The 19,701-nt window shown below is 38.7% G+C and overlaps 2 protein-coding genes across 3 annotated transcripts in view; one reads left to right on the forward strand and one right to left on the reverse strand.

The window, feature by feature from the left end:
• Positions 1–3,815, forward strand: part of Slc44a3 (solute carrier family 44 member 3) — a 75,321-nt gene extending 71,506 nt beyond the window's left edge. For both annotated transcript variants that reach the window (XM_027935233.2, XM_027935232.2), the window contains exons 14-15: positions 2,006–2,242; positions 3,642–3,815. In XM_027935233.2, coding sequence (XP_027791034.2) covers positions 2,006–2,242; positions 3,642–3,746 — 342 coding nt within the window. In that variant the 3' untranslated portion in view covers positions 3,747–3,815. The remainder of the gene's footprint in view (positions 1–2,005; positions 2,243–3,641) is intronic.
• Positions 3,816–5,412: 1,597 nt separating this feature from the next.
• Cnn3 (calponin 3) overlaps positions 5,413–19,701 on the reverse strand; it is a 28,842-nt gene continuing 14,553 nt past the window's right edge. The window contains exons 2-7 of the mRNA XM_027935182.3: positions 11,752–11,873; positions 11,476–11,542; positions 10,214–10,351; positions 9,723–9,839; positions 7,794–7,940; positions 5,413–6,539 (exon numbers count right to left, since the gene is read on the reverse strand). Of these exons, the coding sequence (XP_027790983.1) occupies positions 6,198–6,539; positions 7,794–7,940; positions 9,723–9,839; positions 10,214–10,351; positions 11,476–11,542; positions 11,752–11,873 (933 nt within the window). The 3' untranslated portion in view covers positions 5,413–6,197. The remainder of the gene's footprint in view (positions 6,540–7,793; positions 7,941–9,722; positions 9,840–10,213; positions 10,352–11,475; positions 11,543–11,751; positions 11,874–19,701) is intronic.

The raw sequence follows: 19,701 nt of genomic DNA on the forward strand, positions 1-19,701 counted from the left end.
AAAACACAGAAATAAGGGAGCTGGCAATATAGCTCAATTGGTAGAATGCTTGCCTAGCATGCACAAGGCCCTGAGTTCAATCCCCAGTGCCACAAAAAACAAACAAACAAAAACAACAACAACAAAAACTAATATTGATTTGATGAAACTTGTACGTTATTTAACAGTAATAATTCTATAAATAAGGTAGATTATTAATATCACAAGTGGAGCCAAAGTTCCATGTCTACTGTCATCTGAATAATTTTTTAAAAAGGAATTTATCATAGTCTGTGGAGTAAAGGAACATCTTAGAGCTCCAAAATTTTATGGTGCAAAGGACAGAGCCCTGAGCTTGGAAGCTTTCACAACTCAGAAGTTCAGTTTTCAGATCTATCACATAATGATAACCCATGCTCTGAGCTATAGGGAAGAGTCACAGAAATGATTATGAAAATGGCACAAGCCTGCCCCCATGGCCTGACCACAATGTTTCCTTAGGTTTTTCTTGCTGTGCAACACAGTATGTCTCTTTCCATGTAATTTTCACTCAGTGGGTCTGCGCATCTCAGGTTGCCTGATTCCACTTCCTCTTGACTACAGTTCAGATTCTTGACTACAGACACTCGCCCAGTCCTCTCTAGCCCAAGCTAAGCTCTCTAGTCTGTGCATTTTCCAACCATTCCCTCCACATGTGACATGAATACGTTGGTTTTCAGCAGTGCCCACAAGTTAACAAGGGCTTGGTCACCAGTTGTAACCTGGCCAGTGTAAAATATGGGGACTGTGTTCTTCATTTAAGATTTTGTGCTTCTGTGGTATTTAGTTATGTCTCTGTTACCATCATAGTTACCTGTCAGTAACCAGTTGTAACTTGCTTGGCTTTCACAGGGGTGTTAATTGCATTTATATTTAAAGCTCAGCAAGGCCTCAGAGACCTTTCATGTGACAATAGCAATAGAAGCACAAAATAATTATGCCTTTCAAATCAGCCTACGTACAATGAACTCTACAGTTGTATGTGTGCTTGTTTATTTAGCACTGGGGATTGAATCCAGGGATACTCTACTGATGAGCTATATCCCCAGCCCTTTTTGAGATAGGTCCTCATTAAGTTTCCAAGGCTGGCCTCAAACTTGAGATCCTCCTGCCTCAGCCTCCCAAGTAGCTGGGATTACAGTCATGTGCCACGCTACTCAACCTTATAGTATTTAAGTGGATAATACTGTTTATATTATGCTGACTTGGTAGGATTGTGGGTTATATAGTTTCTATAACTACTTCCAAAAACTTTAGGAATGAGGTCTCATCTTTTTTAATAGACTCATTCTATTTTACATTAGAATTTATTTTCTTATATTTTCCATAAGAAATATATAATGACCCATGAGTTTTTAATAAATATGTGATATCTGGTGATTCTTAGGGTTTTGTTTGTTTTGCCATCCTGATCAAATCCGGGAGCTTGTGTACAATTCTTTGGGTTTTTTTAGTGAAGTAGCATTCGGGCATCCTTGATCATCCGGGGACAACAGGACCCTAGACAGACTCCATTACATCAGTAAATGAATTAGGTACATCATGGCCTATAATTATATGCCTTGAAATGTAATAATTGCATATCATAAAAGCCTGAAATAATCCTATTATCTCTCCACACCAGCATTGGAAAACCCACTTTAATCCCTGGGGTGGGGGGTAAAACTAATAACTTGTTCAATTACAATGCATCCACTCAGTGGATCGTTGCACAGTTTGAAAGTTATTTTTATAAAAAAAAGCTCATAAGTAGAAATGCTTATTGGGATATTAAGTGAAAAACCAGAATAAAAATTTGGGGTATTGTTACATCTGCATAAAGATTAGGCATGGACAAAATGCCGGTATATTTATCTTCCAACCCACTCCCATTCACTTTAAACACAAATCACACACACAAAAATGATGACTTGGAACTGGGGGAAAAAATCATTACAAAAATATCCTAATTGATTTATAATTTTCAACAAACTCTCATTTCAAACAGGTGTTGGTGGTGTGTTTCACCGTTTTTGGAGGATTGATGGCATTTAACTACAACCGTGTGCTCCAGGTGTGGACAATTCCCCTGTTACTGGTCGCCTTTTTTGCCTACTTAGTCGCTCATAGTTTTTTATCTGTGTTTGAAACTGTGCTGGATGCACTCTTCCTATGTTTTGCTGTTGATCTGGAAACAAATGATGGATCCTCAGAAAAGCCCTACTTTATGGACCAAGATTTTTTGGTAAGCAAACGGTTCACGTTATGTTGAAATCTCCAGCCTCACAATCTCAAAAGGCTCAAAGGAGGCTCATCAAGCCTCAGTTCTCACCCAGAGGGCTCTGTGGGCTTCTGCCACCATAGCCTGTCCATCCAGAGTTGAGATTTTGGCTCAGCTTTCCAAGGCTAAACCATCTCCCTTACTGAAACCTTCTCCCTAGAGAAAAGTGAAGCTGACAACAATTAACACTGATTGGATAGGTTCCTCGTAGGAGCAGTACCTAAGGACCCTGGGTAGAAGGTATTCTGGACACAGCTGTAGTCCGTGTACCTTTCCTGTTCATGGTGTGGACTGGCCTCTTGGGCAGTCTAGGAAGTTTAACAATGATTTTTTTTTTCAAAGTCAGTGAAATTCTTTATTTTCTTTATTGTAGCAATGGATACAAAAAATATTAGTTATTTGCCCAAGATTACATGGTTATCACATAGTTAACTTAGATGGGTTTTCTAAAGCAGTTGCATATCCCCCAATGTCACATCATATGCACTGAGCTTTAGGGAGAGCTGGCTCCAATGTAGACTAATCGCCTTCTGTGCCAATATTGACAGATCTGCAGCCCTCAGGCCCTTTATTAACCAAGGCACACCCTCTGCTCACCTCCCCCTTCCATGCCGCTTATATCTGGAAATAGCAGGCAGCTGTTTCCAACAGCTTTTCAACACAGTTGTTGCTGGTTTGCCTTATCCTGTGTAGACAGGGATGTTTTAACAACCGAATAATGCCTCATCTTTCGGTTGTCAAGGTCATGTGACCTTTTAATAATTTTCTTTCCTTCTGTTGACGTAAAACTTAGGTTAAAGCCCGGTTAGCTTTCAGTGGTGCTCAAAACACTCAGTTCTACAGGCACTGAAGTTTAACAAGCATTTCTATAGTTTTAAATTAATCTCAATTCTAATCCACATAAAAATATAATTTTTACTTGTTTGACTTATTTGTATGAGCTCTAAAGGAAGTGCTTCTGAAGATGGTATGAGGCTAGCTTGGTCTTCTTTCCCTAATTTTATACTGTTCCAGTTAAACATTCACTCTGAGCCAGGCCAGTAGCACCTGTAATCCCAGAAACTTGAGAGGCTGAGGCAGCAGGATCAGAATTTGAGGCCAGCCACAGCCAAGTCAGAGAGCCCATCTCAAAAATAAAATAAAAAAGAGGTGGGGATTTAGCTCACTGGTAAGAGCTCACCTGGGTTCAGTCCCTAGTATGGGGGTGGGGCGTCCCTTTGAAATCTATCCCTAAAATATGTTGATTCAACAGAGAAAATTTTAAGGATTCAGTTCCCCCAAGCTTTATGGCCAAGAAACCTAGTAAATGGTTACCAATGGTGCAGATACATCCACTGGTCTCACTCACTGTTTTGTTTTTCAGAATTTTGTGAAAAGGATCAACAGAGTTAACACTGCAAGGGCTCAGAGAGACATGGACTCATTAAGGACTGAAGAAGGAACAGAACTCGGGCCCATTGTGAGATAGCAGCCCAGGAGACATTTGTACCTGGAGGAAGTGACCTTCAGAATCACTGACAGAATAAAAAGTTAAGATAGACCCTATTCTTCCTCATTGTTTTTGCTTTTGTTTGACCACATTACAATACTGTAACCATAAAAGTTAGTCTTTTTTGTACCATGTAGGACAGAAAAACTATTTTTATAATGCATCAATTTAAAAAGCACTATATGGGCTGGGGACATAACTCAGTTGGTAGAGTACTTGCCTCGCACGCACAAGGCCCTGGGTTCAATCCCCAACACCAAAAAAAAAAAAAAAAAAAAAAGGCACAATATGTAAACATGCATCTGAGTTTATGAGGGTTTAACTGTAAATAAAAATTTAAAGACTGAATGTTATCAGAAATCTCTGGAATGTGGCTCTTATACAGGGAAGGACCTTTCCCTACTCATCTAATCCTGGAAATGAGTATGATTATTTTCAGAGTATAATTATTAGTGACATAAAAACCCAAAGTTTGAACTCTTAATTACAATAGGGCATACACAGGAGACAAGGCAGAAATTTAACCAGATATAACTTAGCTGGTTAAAAGCACTAGGCACTTTTACAAATTAGCATACATTCTGGAAAAGCAGTTTTCAACCACAGTCCCACCTGAGAATTGCCTGAAGGAAGATTTTTTGGGTTACTTATATCTGCACCCCACCTGAGATTTAGATAGGGTTTAGGGAGAGTTTTCCTTTTTTAAAGCTTTCAACAAATACGAATACTTAATATGTTGATTAGCAGCTTTATTTGTTACATGACTAGGTAGAATTAATCACCCTCCTAAGAGGATGCTCAAACTGATTTACTTGGCAGGGCAGGTAGGAAGATGTAGGGCTTCCTTCCCTTCCCTAAATGTCTCTTCAAAGATGACAAGAAACAGCCTGACTGATCAGGTCTACATTAAATACAATTTTTTTCTTATTAGCACTGAGTTAATTTAGTTTAGAAGTCTCCTTTATGAAAGGGATTTGTAGAGCAGTTTCTCAGAAACATTAAACTTGGTCATAAGAATTACAAGCAGGTAAACTTCACTTTTATGGATTCATCAAAACATCCTCTCCTTATTTGCCTTAGCAAAAAATTGACAGGCACTTTTTATCCCCAAGCCTAACAGCCAGTTCTATCAGAAGTCACTTGACTGGGACAGTGTCAGAAAGTGTGAGTTTCCAATTTCCTTTAGTGACTATATTCTTGTCATTTTGACATTTCACTGTTGTCATGATAGAAGGTTTAGGTTTGACTATAAACCCTTGGTTATTATTGAACAACACATCCTGTTTCTGACCCAGAATGTTTCTTATTTTCCTTAGGATATAATAAAATTCCCCCCTGCCCCCATCATAATTTCTGAAGATGATTTTAAGATTATTCCAAGTTGAATTTAAGATGAAACTGCGTCTGCCAATCACAGTGAAATCAATAAGATCAGATATTTCCTGGCAGTCATTTACTATGTGCAATGGGCAGGTCCCTTTATTTTTCTAAGCTTCAAGCTTCATTCTCCTGAAGCATGGAGTGCAGTGTTATGTGGATTAACTAAAATATCTTATCACAGCAGCTGGGAGAGAATATTTTTTCCCCAATTTAACTCTGCCTATCTGGAAGCTAGCCAGAAAATAATCAGCCTGTGGTTCATATGAATGTTCAAAAAAAATATTTATTTATAAAAAATACAATGGGATAAGTTTATGCTGAGAAATGCAGCAATAAATACAGTTGGAGAAAACAGAGCAACTCTACATCGATACATTGGCACAAACGAAGATTTTGCAACCGCACCACCCAGACCTAAATGTCTGCAGGCCGTTTTCTTACATGCTCCTTTAGAAACACCACTCTGAAAAGATCTTGTCAGCTTAAGGAAGAGAATGAGTACACATATAATCACAAATGCACACTGATCATGACTTTATTTAAAAATTAGCAAACAATACTGTAGAAACAATGATATGTAAATTTCTAAAATGCTGCATCTTAGAAGATTTAGTTGGCAAAGACCACATTTAGCAATAAGCATGAACTTAAGTCTTCCATGTAGAAACCAGATACACTAAACTGTAAAAAAAAAAAGGTTCCCTATTGTTTGAAAATACAGTAAGATTGTAAAAATGTATAGATCTTTAATAAAAGAACTGGCTGTACAAGAGTACTCCCCTTTCACAGTATTCCTTTTTACTTCATATGCAAGTTATTGGTTATGCTGTAGGATTTAACTGTTACAGCACTAAAAGGCAACTATTTAGGGAAGAGGCAGAAAAAGGAATGTATGTAAGGCAAGTTTTTTGTTTTTTTTATTTTATTTATTTTTAAAGGTACAATAAGCATAATAGTGTTTTAGGAAGACAAGATAAAAATTACTCAAGGCTAGCTTGGTTCTCACTGAATAAAAACAATGGACTAAATACTGAACTCCTCCACGAGAATCTAGTAATCAATGCCTTGGTCACCATACTGGTAATCTCTGGGGTAGTCATCTTGATACTCGCCATGGTACTCATCTGGGTATTCTGCCTGATAATCACTATCACTGATTTCTGAACCATTTGTTCCCGTGCCTTGGCTTCCATTGTGAATGACAGGTTCTGTCGGAGCAGCACAGTATTTGGGATCATACACTTGCCGCCCAAGCCCATACACACTCATGCCTTTCTGGGAAGCAACTTTGTTGGTACCCATCTGTAGAGAAATTGTCGAGTTGTCCACTGGCTGTAATGTCAGCTTTTGATCGTAGATGTCTCTTCTGGTACCTGGTGCTAACATCCCCGCCTGGTAGCAGAACATAGTATTAAAAGTTGAAATGGCAACTAAAATCTATTCTTGTCAATATTTTATAAATTATGAAATTTAATTTGGTTCAGAGGTAAAGCTAGCTTGACATCTAGATAAAACTAGATGTCAAATCACGGTTTTATTGCCATATTCACTGCCTTTCAAACAAGCTCAGACTATCCTTTGAATCCTTGCTTTACTATAGTATTGCTATTGGCCTCAACTAAGTTAACTTACTTTTAGTTTTAGGTTCTCATCTGCAAAATGGAAACAAGACTACCTACTCTGGGCCCAGGAGAGGATAAGACAAGCAGAATGTAAAATCAAAAGCATAATGCTGACACACCTCAAAGTCACATTTGAATGCGTATTATGACCACACACCCTGGTCCAGCTTACCAATTTTTAGCATTTACAATTCATTCAGCAAAAACTATGCTTCAGCATACCTTGAGGACTTCAGTCTCTTCAAATGGCTCTGGATCACAGAAAAGCCAAGCACTTCAAAAACAGCTTGCCCCCATCTTTTTCAGGATAATATAACTCATACCTCAGTTTCCCATTTAGGTTAAGCACACACTTTCAGATGTAAAGTGGGTGAAAAAGCAAACACTTGAGTGGTAGCAAGGAAAAACTGTGGTGGGACATGTATCATTTAGGGCAAGTAAGTCACATCTTGGGGTCAGTGAGAGAGGATTTTGTTGCTTGTGGAATCATCTGAGGTGCTGTAATTTATTTTTAACAAGGAAGTACTTTATCTTGGATGTGGGGTTTGAATGCTGGTGTTTTCACTATGCTGCATTCCCATCTACTATTTACGAACTACTTTATTACTATTTTAGGAACTATTCAGCATTTCATAGAAATGCTAATTAGCACTTAATAGAAAGAACATCAGGTAATTTTATCTATCAACTTAAAAGGGATCCTTCAAAAGGCCAGCACTTAAATGAGCAATCTTTTACATGGATTTTTGAGCAAGAACTCTAATAAACATAACTTTTTTTTCCTCCTGGTTAGGTAGAAAGGTTGGCTGTTCTAATTGCCAACAAAAAACATAAGCCAGACCATACTTTCTTTGCTGTTGTAAAAGCCCTTTATGTTGCTTTCCCAGCAAAATATACTTTCCTGATGCATACACTCTAAATATACCAAATATATCTACTTTGAGCTTTTAGTTAATAAGGCAAGTGCTCATTTAAAATAACCCTTTTTTACTCTTTGCCATAAGTATTAAAAGTTATTGCTTACCTGACTGGCTCCTTTGTTGGTGCCCATCTGGAGACTGATTGTGGTCTGGTCAAAAGGTTTGTCAGTTTGCATTTTGGGATCATAAAGGTGCCTCCTAGTCCCATAGGCTGTCATGCCTGCCTGACTGGCACATTTGTTGGTTCCCATCTTTTAAATTAAAAATAAAATTAGCATTAGTTATCAGAAGTCAACAATATAAACACAAAATTCTGTGGTACTAAAAAGATGGAAAGTGGACTGAGGGTGTAGCTCAGTGATAAGAGTGCATGCTTAATATGTAAAGGATCCTGGATTCAATCCCCCCCCCCCACACACAGATACACACACAATGATGAAAAGATACAACTGATGAGCTCTTGAGCCTAGTCTTTGGTCAAGTAGATACAAACTCTCCTTTATGCTTTTGCAAATAAATTTCTAATAATTTTAAAAAGAAAGTTTTCAAAAAATTCACAGTATCTAGAACTTCATAGCATAATTAACCATAAACTTGCACAATGAAAACACTGAAGGATGTATGTTATTAAAATGGCAGAATAACAAATTCCTCCTATTCTCTGTAGCACAGATAACCAAATTAAGGGGTATCTGCTTTAGTCACAGAAGCAGACAAAAGGCGAGGCAATATGCCTTCCTACTTTAGCTATGGTTCACATAAAACGGAAAGGCAAATGCCAGTCATTGTCTCTGGGAGCTTAACAAGTACTTCTTTAAGTTTCAAAACTGCCAACATTTTCATGGGAAAGGGATCACGTTTTACTCCTTCAACTCTCATACGCTAGCCAGAGCAGGAAAGAGGCAGAATGAGGAATCCTAACTCTACCAAGTTCAGAGGAACAATAATTAACTTCTCCACACAGAACTATATGGCTTCAGGACCAACCAGTACACCCTGTTCTACTGGCTGGAAACAAGTTTCTACTGTTCCCCCCCACACACCTTAAAAATAACACTGAATAAAGAAAACCTTTATCACTAAAAGTAAAACCCATTCATTAGAAAAGATTCAGAAAATATATATTAGCAAAACGGAAAAGGAAAAAAATATTATTGTAATACTACCATCCACACATTTGCTGTAATTTGTGAATGACTTTTAGCTTTTCTAAAAAAAAGGCAGGGAGGTGTCTGTGTATATATTTGTAGCGATGCATACAATAAGCACACACATTTACATACAAGAATATGCATGCACACTTTTTAATTAAAAAAAAGCCACACTGATCATAGTATTTTATAACCTAATTTCTTTTCCTTAGGCTATTTGTCAAACACAAGTGTATTTTTACATTACAAGCTCCTTTATGGAGTTATAATTTAACCTACTATTATACTATTTAGAAATTGAGGTTCCAATTTCCCAACACTTATATACTTTATAAAACTAAATCCACCTCACATAGATTCAATTGGGCAGTGAATTCAGCAGGTAAGAGAGAGTGAAGCCCATAGTACTTAGGCAATGATGTTTCTGTGACACTCAGGGGACAATGTGATGAGAAAAAAGACATCTTAACCAAGTATTTACCAAGAATTAAACCAATAACAGGGCTTAGTTGCTGTATGCTTTACTAGGGTAAATAAATGACTCTGGCATTAAGGTTTTGTAAAATTGCTTCATTTGGCTGATAATATTTAGGAATTAAAAAAGTACATTTTCTTAAAAATAATAATATGTTCAGGAAAAACATTCTTTTCCTAGAGACACCATTTTCAAGTCAGATGACATACCTTAAGTTTCTTTAAAAACCATCATCACTGTCTCATAGACTTTAAAGAGATATAAATTGTTTAAACACATTACATCCCAGAAATCCACATTATAGTACTTCTATCTAGGCTTTACTTATGAGAGATTTAACTTTTGCACAGCAAGGATTAATGGCATTGAACAAGTAAGTAACTCAAAAGCAACACCACTTCACTTACCTGCAAACCAATCACACTCTGGCCAGCCTTTAACTTCCCTTCATCAAAACGCCTTGTTTGTTTTTCTGCATACTTAACTCCAATATCAATGGATGTATGGAATCCTTTTGTTTTAGCCTAGGCAGAAATATAGTACTGAGAAGCAACCCTCAGATATTTTGCTGGCAATGTTTTATAGAAATGATATGTCTTACATTTTACAAAAAATGATATGTCCACAGACACAGGCTTCATTTTTGTGAGACCAAACCGAAGGTGAGAAACATATGTAAGACTATTCAGCTGCACTGTCCCCTCTGATCCCCAAGGGCTATAATTAACCTATCTAGTATAAGGCAGCTGATGTCAGCAGCATTCCATAAAGCTAACAGTTACAGAAGAGACAGCCCCTCTCCACCTGGTCTGAACCCCCAAGGGAGTACAATGATGCAATTCATCACCAATGTATGGGGGATTCTTTTTTAAATGAACATTGAAAGTCATGTACGTACCAGACCTGCTAAAGCCACCAGTGTAGTCTGAACCTGGGTCATGTTTCCATTCTCAAAAAGATCATTTGCTTCAAAAATGTCATGTGGCTTCATACCATATGCCTGAATAGCTTTAATAAAGTTGCCAATATTCTCCAACTACAAAGAAGAAGAGCAAGATATCTTTTAGAACTAAATGTTAACATTTTAAAAATCCTGTTATTGCCAGGTACAATAGCTCACTCCTGTAATCCCAGCTACTCAGGAGGTTGAGGCACTTGGTGAGACATTGTCTTTAAATAAATTAAAATGGCTGGGGATATAACTCATTGGTACAGCACTTGCCTAGCATGCACATGGCCCTGTGTTCAATAACCAGCACCTAAAAAAAAAAAAAGAAAGAAAGAAAAAAAAAAAGAAAAGAAATCCTAAGTCTATGACTAGTTAGAAGATGCCAGACAGAAAGCTACTTGGCAAGTATTCTTAACCACATACATACTAAGCATAGTGTTCTCTCTCGCTCGCTCTCTCTCTCTGGAAAAGGAGTTATATGATGGTTTAATATTTTTAAGGCTTCTAATGGCAAAATCTTCCTTACATATTTTTAAGACTTCTGTCAAAGCTATTCAGACCTGGAATTTTCTTTGTTAAAAGTTACATAATGCCAGGTATGGTGGCACGTACCTGTACTAAGTGGTTCAGGAGGCTGAGTCCCTAAGCAACTTAGTGAGACCCTGTCTCAAAATAAAAAGGGCTAGGGATGTGGCTCAGTGGTTAAGCACCCCTAGAGTCAATCCCTGGTACCAATCAATCAATCAATATGGCTACTAATCTCCTGTTCTCTCATCTCAAAACATACACAGATCAAATAAATTTCCAATGTTACATGTACATTCATGAGTTGAGATCATGTCTGACACAGTATTCTGTAGTCAGTCAGTAGTTATGTTAAATGCCTTGCTTTCTCCTTCACTTATTCTTATGGTCTAGATTGTATTTCTCTGTGTAAGTTGTGTCAAATCCTTTCTAAATGCATACACATCGAATATAGGAAAACTTCTAAGTTAAACACTACTGATATTAGAACCAGTTCAATAAGTAATAATGGAAACCCTTATTTAAATTGCATAAATAAATACAGCCACATGCATAAATTTCTGCTAATATCTCTATTTTAAAATTGTAATAAAAAATAAAACAACAACAACAAAAAAAAACCCTGAAGTTTTCCTCTACATAAAGAGAAACCAACCAGGACAAGAGAGTGCTAGTTTGGCTGTTACCTGAGGCCAATTTAAGGAGGACTCGTTGACCTTCTTCACGGAGCCGGGCTGTAGCTTGTTTATAAGTCTAGAAACAAAAATATAAGTCACCTTACTGGCCACACATAAACAAGGACTGGAATATTACACTGGCTCCCTTAATATCAGTAAAGCAAAAACATTAAACACATTCTCAGAATAACAAGATTTGACACCCTGGACCAGGAGGAAACAGGGTCAGACCAAAGCCTGCAGAAAGGACCAGAAGAGAAGTGGACTCCTGGAGGTCTAACTTACTCGCAGAGTATGATGCCATCCTTTAGGCCCAGCTGGAAGTTGGTGCCAATGCTCATGCCTGTCACCTCTTCTATCCAATTGCGAAGATCCTCTTCCGCCTGGTGATCATACTTGGAAGCAATCTGAAATACATGTGAACTAACTTCAGAACACCATCTCCAAACTGCTGACTCACAATGCGCTCTGTTTTCATTCATTATCCATCCAGACCACATCTGTGACAGGCAGTAAATTACACTCTAAATAGAGTTCATTGGTGAACTTAATCGACGGTTACAGCTTCAGGAACTAAGCACAAATTGTGAAGACAGTATGATACAAAAATCTGAAGAGCAAGCACATATAGAGAAGCTGGGGCTGAGAGCAGAAAAAGATCCATCAAGATAAAACAGTCCCATTCAAGATGCAGGGCAAATGACAAAAAAGTGACAAGGATTTAATAGTGTGGTACAATCTGCCATCGACCATGGCTTAAACTTTAAAGATTAAGTCATTAATCATCATATTCTTAAAAAGGAAAAACAGATGGGAGAGGATTCTGATGCATGCAGCTATATCACACAGCAACTCAGCTGGCTGAAGCATATCATTCCAATCGTTGTGTTGCCTGGAAAGTACTGGTGTTTGCCTTCTATTCAACCTAATACTTGCTACACACTACACACACACACACACTTTCCTCAGTACTAACTGTACTTATGATATCTAAATTCTGTTAGTGTAGTTAGTCTCTGTCCTATTAGACTCCTCACAGGAAGGCAAAGCATTTAATTCACTTTTGGTACACAGCACAGTGCCATGACACTCAAACATTTATTAAAACTAAAGAAAATTGGTTAATTTTTACAATAAAGTCAACTTACAAACACAGACACTATGGTATTATTACACATGTTAAAACTACCTGTTAAACACAGGTTTTAAAAGATCCCTTCATAATAAGAATACCACAGAACTCAAATTTTAAAAATATAAATTTTATGAAAAAAAATCATATACTCAAGTTCTTAAGCTATTCCTGCCCTAGAGGCTGGTCAATGAGTTATTAGGAAGAACACAGCAGGGGACAAGGAAAGATCATGTATCATTTGTCTCCATTCAGCACAGGCAAAAGTGCCAACTACATACACATAGGTGAAGCCCAAGGGACAGAGTTCATGGGGGAGTCAACTGCAGCATTTCTGGAAATGGAAATGAACAGAAGAAATGTTTGCTGTCCGTAAAACACAATTAGGTTGGATTACTGAACGAAATGGCACCATGACATTTGGTCACGAGGAGGCCCTTCCAGCCCCAGTCTAACAAGTCACGCAATAACCACGCACAACTGAAGGAAATGCTTAGTTAGGCTCCTGGTGCCAGAGCGCAAAACTGGAGGCTACTCTCAGGTTCTTTTCAAATGTGAGAACTATGGTCAGCAGGAGCAGGACAGACATTAAGCAGGTGGCCAGCTTACTTTCAAGTCACCCAACAGTGAAAACCAGCACTGAGTCTTAAAAGCAAACTGTCATACTTGATTACAGTCCCTGTTCATGTGGGTCCACAGTCATGATAGCCTAGTTCCCAAGATAGGAAAAATATTCTGTTTCTCAAGTCACATAAGTGGAAGAGTCATGTCCCCCTCTTGCAGGCTCACTATGTGCCTTCACAGGCCCTGGAATGTTATTAGACTACACTTGAGGTTTTCAGTGATACTCTCTCCATCCCGCACAATCAAGAATGAGGTTCTACTCTTGAGATAGAGAGGAAATGACTTCACTAATCAGTGTCATTTAGAGCCAGTTCTTTATCCCCTATAAAACTCACTCCCCCAAATGAGAGAAATGACTGTACAGTATAATGAATAATTTAAACTGTAGATTTACTTAACCAGGAGTACAAAAGGAAACCCAACAAGTTGGTATCCGTCCCCCCCCCCCCCCTTTTTTGGGCAGTACTGGGGATTAAACCCAGGGCCTTTCACAACTAGGCCAGTGCTCTATCTCTGAGCTATAATCCCAACCCTTTCTATATTTGGGGACAGGGTCTCATTAAATTGCCCATGCTGGCCTCAAACTTGCAATCCTCCTGCTTCAACCTTCTGAGCAGCTGGGATTATAGGCATGTTTCACCATGCCCAGAAAGTTTATATTTTCATACTAATATAACTAACACTGCAATTTGCATGAATCAAATATTCCCTGGAAGTTAGTTTATAGAAGAGTGCTCAGACACAATGCAAAGCTACCTGATGTGTGGCAATATTCCTGCCCCCTCATATCTTCATTCCCTGAAAAACATTGTATTTTTAAATTTTGTGCCAGTTTGGGTTAAATTGACCTCTGGAGGGGTTATCAACAAAGGGGAGACAGGGATGATTTTGACAGAGATGTACCTTGTCTCTGGTAAAGAGGAAGCAATCACGGATAAATATTCTTGGATAATTCATCTCCTCCAACATATCAAACAAATTCACTTATGTTATGGTACCTTTAGAAAATGGAATAGATATTAAGTTGTAGACAAACTTTTAACTCTTGACTATATTCACACCAGAGTATTGTTCTAGGTGGAGAAAAACTCTCCATATAAACAAGAGGCACAGACAGAAGGGGACAGGCAAAGACAAGAAGGAGAAGCCAGTACGCCTTAAGTACTAGCTCCAGAAGGCAAACTCTGATCATAAGTTGATTTATTTGAATAGTGAAGGAGGCACTCTCAACTAGGAGATGTGTTTCAATAGATCTGAAGAAAGATATAATATAGTCAGGTGAGGAATTCTGCCTTGATGCCAGCTGTCTTTGCTATGGACCAAATTTGTCTAACTTTGGATCCAATTCCTGGCTATCTGATAGGAAGGCTGAATTCAATGAGTACACCAAATCCCTTCCTACTCTAACTATCTACACAATTTGGTCAATCATCAAAAATTGTAAGGAGCCATGCATGGTGGCACATGCCTATAATCCCAGCCTCAGGAGGCAGAGGCAGGAGGATGACAAGTTCAAAGCCAACCTCAGCCAACTCAGCAAGGCCCTAAGCAACTTGGTGAGACCCTGTCTAAATAAGAAATAAATAAGCACTGGAGGTGTCGCTCAGTGATTAAGCACCCCCGGTTCAATCCCCTGTACCAAAAAAGAAAATGAAACTTTTGTGAAGAATTATTCTCAGTTTTTCAAATACAGAAAAATAAAAGTATGTGGCAAGTTGTTTTTTTTTTTTTAATCATGATGGTTTGTATACCAAATAAGGCCAATGTTATTTAACCAGAAAAATATGTATAAAAGCATATTTATATTCCCTTTGTTTAAAATGCATCCAACAGATTTGGTACCATACCCCAAACCACAAAGTGATTACAGACCTGACTCCTAGATCCCAGTGAGAAATTTCCATCTTGCTTTCACAGTTCTCCTCAAGGGAAATACAAAAAAAAAAAAAAAAAAAAAAAAAAAATCAAGTGATGGAGTCAAATGGACCTGCTTCACATCTCAGCCTTAACAATAATGGGTTGTGGAGTGGGGCTCTGGCAGGTGATTCTGACTCTGACACCCGCTACAACAGCATATGCACAGAAGCAATTCCCAAGTACATCCATGCAAAGCTTGATGCCTGATAAACTAAAACTCAAAACTAGGATTGCATCAGGTTCATAGTATTGTTGGTTTTGACTCACAGTTTCCCTTTAACTAAAGGAATAACAAAGATTTTTTTCACCCAAGTACCACTAATATTTTTCTAAAAAGTGGAGATTCCTACAGTCAACCTAGCTAAATACTATTGCCTATTAAAATCAAGGGACTTAAGACAATAAAAAAGTAAGCCTTGAGTAGGATATGGGGCACACACTTATAATTCCAGCTACATGGGAAGCCTGGGGCAGGAGGATCACAATTTCAAGGCCAGCCTGGGCAATTTATTGAAACCCCATCTCAAAATTAAAAAAAAGATGGGGATATAACTGAGTGATGAAGCACTTCCTTAGCATGTGGGAGGCCCTGGGTTCAATTCCCGGTATTAGGGGGTAAAAAGGTAAGCTTTGGCTAAGAAAATTTATTCACTAGTTACATCTAAAAAGCTTTCATATTTCTGAAGATAGGGCAGAAAATGATGGTATTTTCTTCCTGTAACAACAACAACAAAATGTTAGCTTTAACAATCTTACACTCATATCTCATGGAAATTTCACTCTAATTTTTTTGAACGGAAAAAAGTCACCCTTTGAGCTGTTTAGTTTATTTTCATCATTCTTCAAGATTTATTTTACCTAAAGTTCTAAAGCTACTTTCTCAGACTTCCAGCCTGAGTCCAAGCAACAAGTCCACAGCAGCCCCTTTGTTTATATGCCCACTTTTCCTTCACAAGTTCTCCACAGAGGTGCCTCCCAACCTTTTTCATGTCAAAGCGTGCTCTACATGTGTGCTGAAGGCTCCTCACTGAAGCTCCCCAACCTCCTCTTATCAAACACCCTCAAGACCAAGAAGATGAAAACCAAGGGAAAGGCCTCAGAGCACTCGATGGGTTGACCATCCTCCCTGTCACTCAGTGCTAGCCTGTTCTGCTCTCACTCCTGTGGCAGTGCCAACTGTCCTGAGGCTTCAGGAGATCCTGGGCTCACCCCAGGGGGCTTCTGGTTTCCTCACAGCCTCTGCAGTTTGCTCTCTCTCTCAGGATGGCACCAGTTTGGAGTCATGCTTCAGTTCAAATGCAAATCAGCCATTTCCAGTTGCCTGGCCTTTCTTTAGACCTCCCTCACTTAATCTTTAAGAGCTCTAAAATAACATTAATTTTTAAAGAAAATTAAGCAGCTCATAAGAATGTAGAGCAGGCATTCTCAGCAAGCTTAACTTGGGGGTGATACTGACCCTAAATGTGGCCCCAAACTGGTCCTTGTGGATGGTGAAAAGAAAATCAGATTTTATAAAAAGCTTGGCACCCTCCAAATAAAGGAATATTATTCCTTTGTGTTAAATCTGGCAGAGCTGGGAGGCAACTGGGGAAAAGATCTAAATTATGAATTACTCCAGGGGACAGTGATAATGAAAACAAGGATAAGAAAACATTAAGAATAATTAAAACGTACTGGTCTCTCTTCACTTGGTATCCTTTGGCCATGTCTTCCTGACCATGGATATTTTCTATAGCTCATCGCATATTAAACAGCACTGGCATAAGATCCTCTTCAAAAACACAAGTCCCAAGAGCCTGTACTTCCTGATAGTAGGAGACACACCAGATCCCATAAAAAGCCTTCTGGTTACTAAGAAACAGTCTTCCTGGCACTAAAGGGCTTTGACAAGTTTCTTTCTCAGAATCCTCAAAAAGGGAGACACATTAAAGGGAGAAACTAAAACTAAGTTTCAAAAATATCTCAACTACAAATTTAAAAAAAAAAAAAAAAAAACATTCAACAACTGACCTGAAACCACGACTCTTACACTGCTTTTTGGTGCTTCTTGGTCTAAGTAGAAAGCATTCAATGAAAATGCCATTCAGTGAAAAGATGGCTGGCATAAGGTAGGGTGATAATTCTCATGTACAAGAACTGTCTGACGGCCTCACTCACACTCAGGAACATTCTAGAGTGGACTGAACAATTAACACTACTTATCATATATCCACCATAGGGAACTGTTCCAGGACCCCAGTGGACCCCCAAATCCACGGAGGCTGAGGTCCTTTAAATAAAAGGGCACAGTGTTTACATACAAACTATGCATACCCTGTATATTTAAATAATCTCTAAATTACTATAGAACTTAACATAATGCAAATGCTCTGCACATTTGGCATACTGTATGGTTTAGCAAACATCAAGAAAAAAAAGGTATGTCCATGTTTTGTATAGACACAATCTTTTCCCTAAGTATTTTGGATTTGTGCTTGGTTGAATTCACAAACGAAGCACCCATGGATATGGAGGGTCAACCTGTATATTCCTTTTCACTGTGTATTCTTATCAAAGAGCTTAAAAACCTAGAATCACAATTCCAGGTTATTGTCTCTGGTGATTACAATACACTCTCGCAATCTCAGGAGACGGCCTGGTTTTGAGGCACTAGGATCAGTCAGCATTTTCCCAACCTTTCTAAGTAAAATTCCCCTCAATTTCAGCATCTTTCTAGTGTCTCCTGGATTCTTCTTGCAACTTCTCTATCCATTACTAATTCTTTCTATCCTTCATTCATTCAAATGGCTAGTACATACAAGGCATGGTTCAAAGGCAAAGCTCTTGCCCTGAAAGCTTCATTTTAGAAAAGAGATAAAGAAGGTATGTTAAAGAAGTTTTAAAAAAATAAAGATATTTAAAATAAAGGGAGAAGAGAATAATAGGGGCTAAAATAGGAACAATCTCAAAATAGGTAACAAATAGATTTCCACCTCAATATCAGATTCCCCTTGCCTTCCTTTTTATTATCACTTGTCATTCTTACTACAAGGACAAACATTTCTCACCTACTTAAATATCTCCCACAATAGATCTTATAAACCTTTGCTTTAGGGAAAGGGGGATGTGGTCTTGCTAACTTGCCCAGGCTGGCCTGGAACTTGAACTCAGCCTCCAGAATAGCTGGGATTACAGGCACATGTCAGGCCACCAGGCCCTTTGAAATATTTTTGGGTATTCTCATTGGGGCTACAACAGACTAAAGATCACGTGTTGAAGTCAAATTTCAAAAATCTGTGTTCCCAATTCCATTGAGACCAAAGTGAGTAACTTAATCCTGGTCACCCTATTTCCACCCAGGGAAAAAATGGTGATCATCCCTCCAGGGCCACTACAGGTAAAGGAGCCTATCCCAGCATGTGATACATCTCAGAATTAATACCCTCCCCTTATATTAGCTTAAGAACAGAGGCACAAAGCTTTCTGTTAATGAAATCCCACTACAACCAGTTTACTTTATTGTCTACAATCAAACAGACAAGCTCAGCTGGGATGAGTCTTCTCTATGGTGCAGTCCCATGGCCCTTCTGGATGCTCCTGCCTGCTTCTCTGTCTTTGCTTGAACTCTCCTCTCAATTGTCTTGGCATCCCCCACCCCACCACCACCCCCTCTCCCCACCCCCACAGCTGGGGATTAAACCTAGGGCTTTGCCCATGCTCAGCAAGCCTCCTGCCACTGAATATACACCCAGTCTCTCTACTTAGAATGTCTTTGCATCCCAAATTCTCATTTTTTAAAGATTGTTGCTCATGCAAAGGTTGAACTCTTTGTTAAAAGCAGTTTTAAATCTTACAGGGAGTGAGAGTACGCATTCTATAAGAAAATCACTTTACATTTGGGACAATGTCAGAAGAGACAGCATATGCATTTCTCATGGTTACTACAGGATCCTAGTCATTCTCTGGTGTGAACATGCTAAAGATATTTGAAAGCCACAGAAAATTTTGCTTATGGCAGGTAAACAAGAGTGAAGCTAAGAGCATCTTAGAGTCAGGCCTTTTCTTCAAAGGCATAGCATAACTTCAGATCAAGGTATCTGCACATGGCACCAGCATGATTGTTTTCCTCTAAATACACAAAGTCAGTGTATTAGTCAGCTTTCTGTCACTATAACAAAATACTTGATTAAAAAAAAGGAGGAAAGATTTATTGTGGCTCAAAGTTTCACAGGTTCTAGTCCACAGTCACTGGGCCCTGTTGCCTTTGGGCCTGTGACAAGGCAGAACCTATTGATGGGGAACACAGTGATGAAAAGTGCTCACTGGGAAGGGAGAGAGAGACCAAGAGACCAGCATCCCAACAAACCCTTTAAGGACACACTCATACTGACACAACTTTCTTCCATTGGGCCCCACTTGCTTAAAGTTCCACCACCTACCAATAGTTTCACAGGCTGGCAACCAAGCCTTTAGCACGTGAGAATTTGGGGGACAGTCCAGCTCCAACCTATTACAGGCAAGCAACTACAAAACACTTGATGTACAAACACTTGAAACGTACAAGAGGTTAAAGTTTTAAAGTA

This window comes from Marmota flaviventris, chromosome 10, assembly GCF_047511675.1.
Source record: "Marmota flaviventris isolate mMarFla1 chromosome 10, mMarFla1.hap1, whole genome shotgun sequence".
Lineage (NCBI taxonomy): Eukaryota > Metazoa > Chordata > Mammalia > Rodentia > Sciuridae > Marmota > Marmota flaviventris.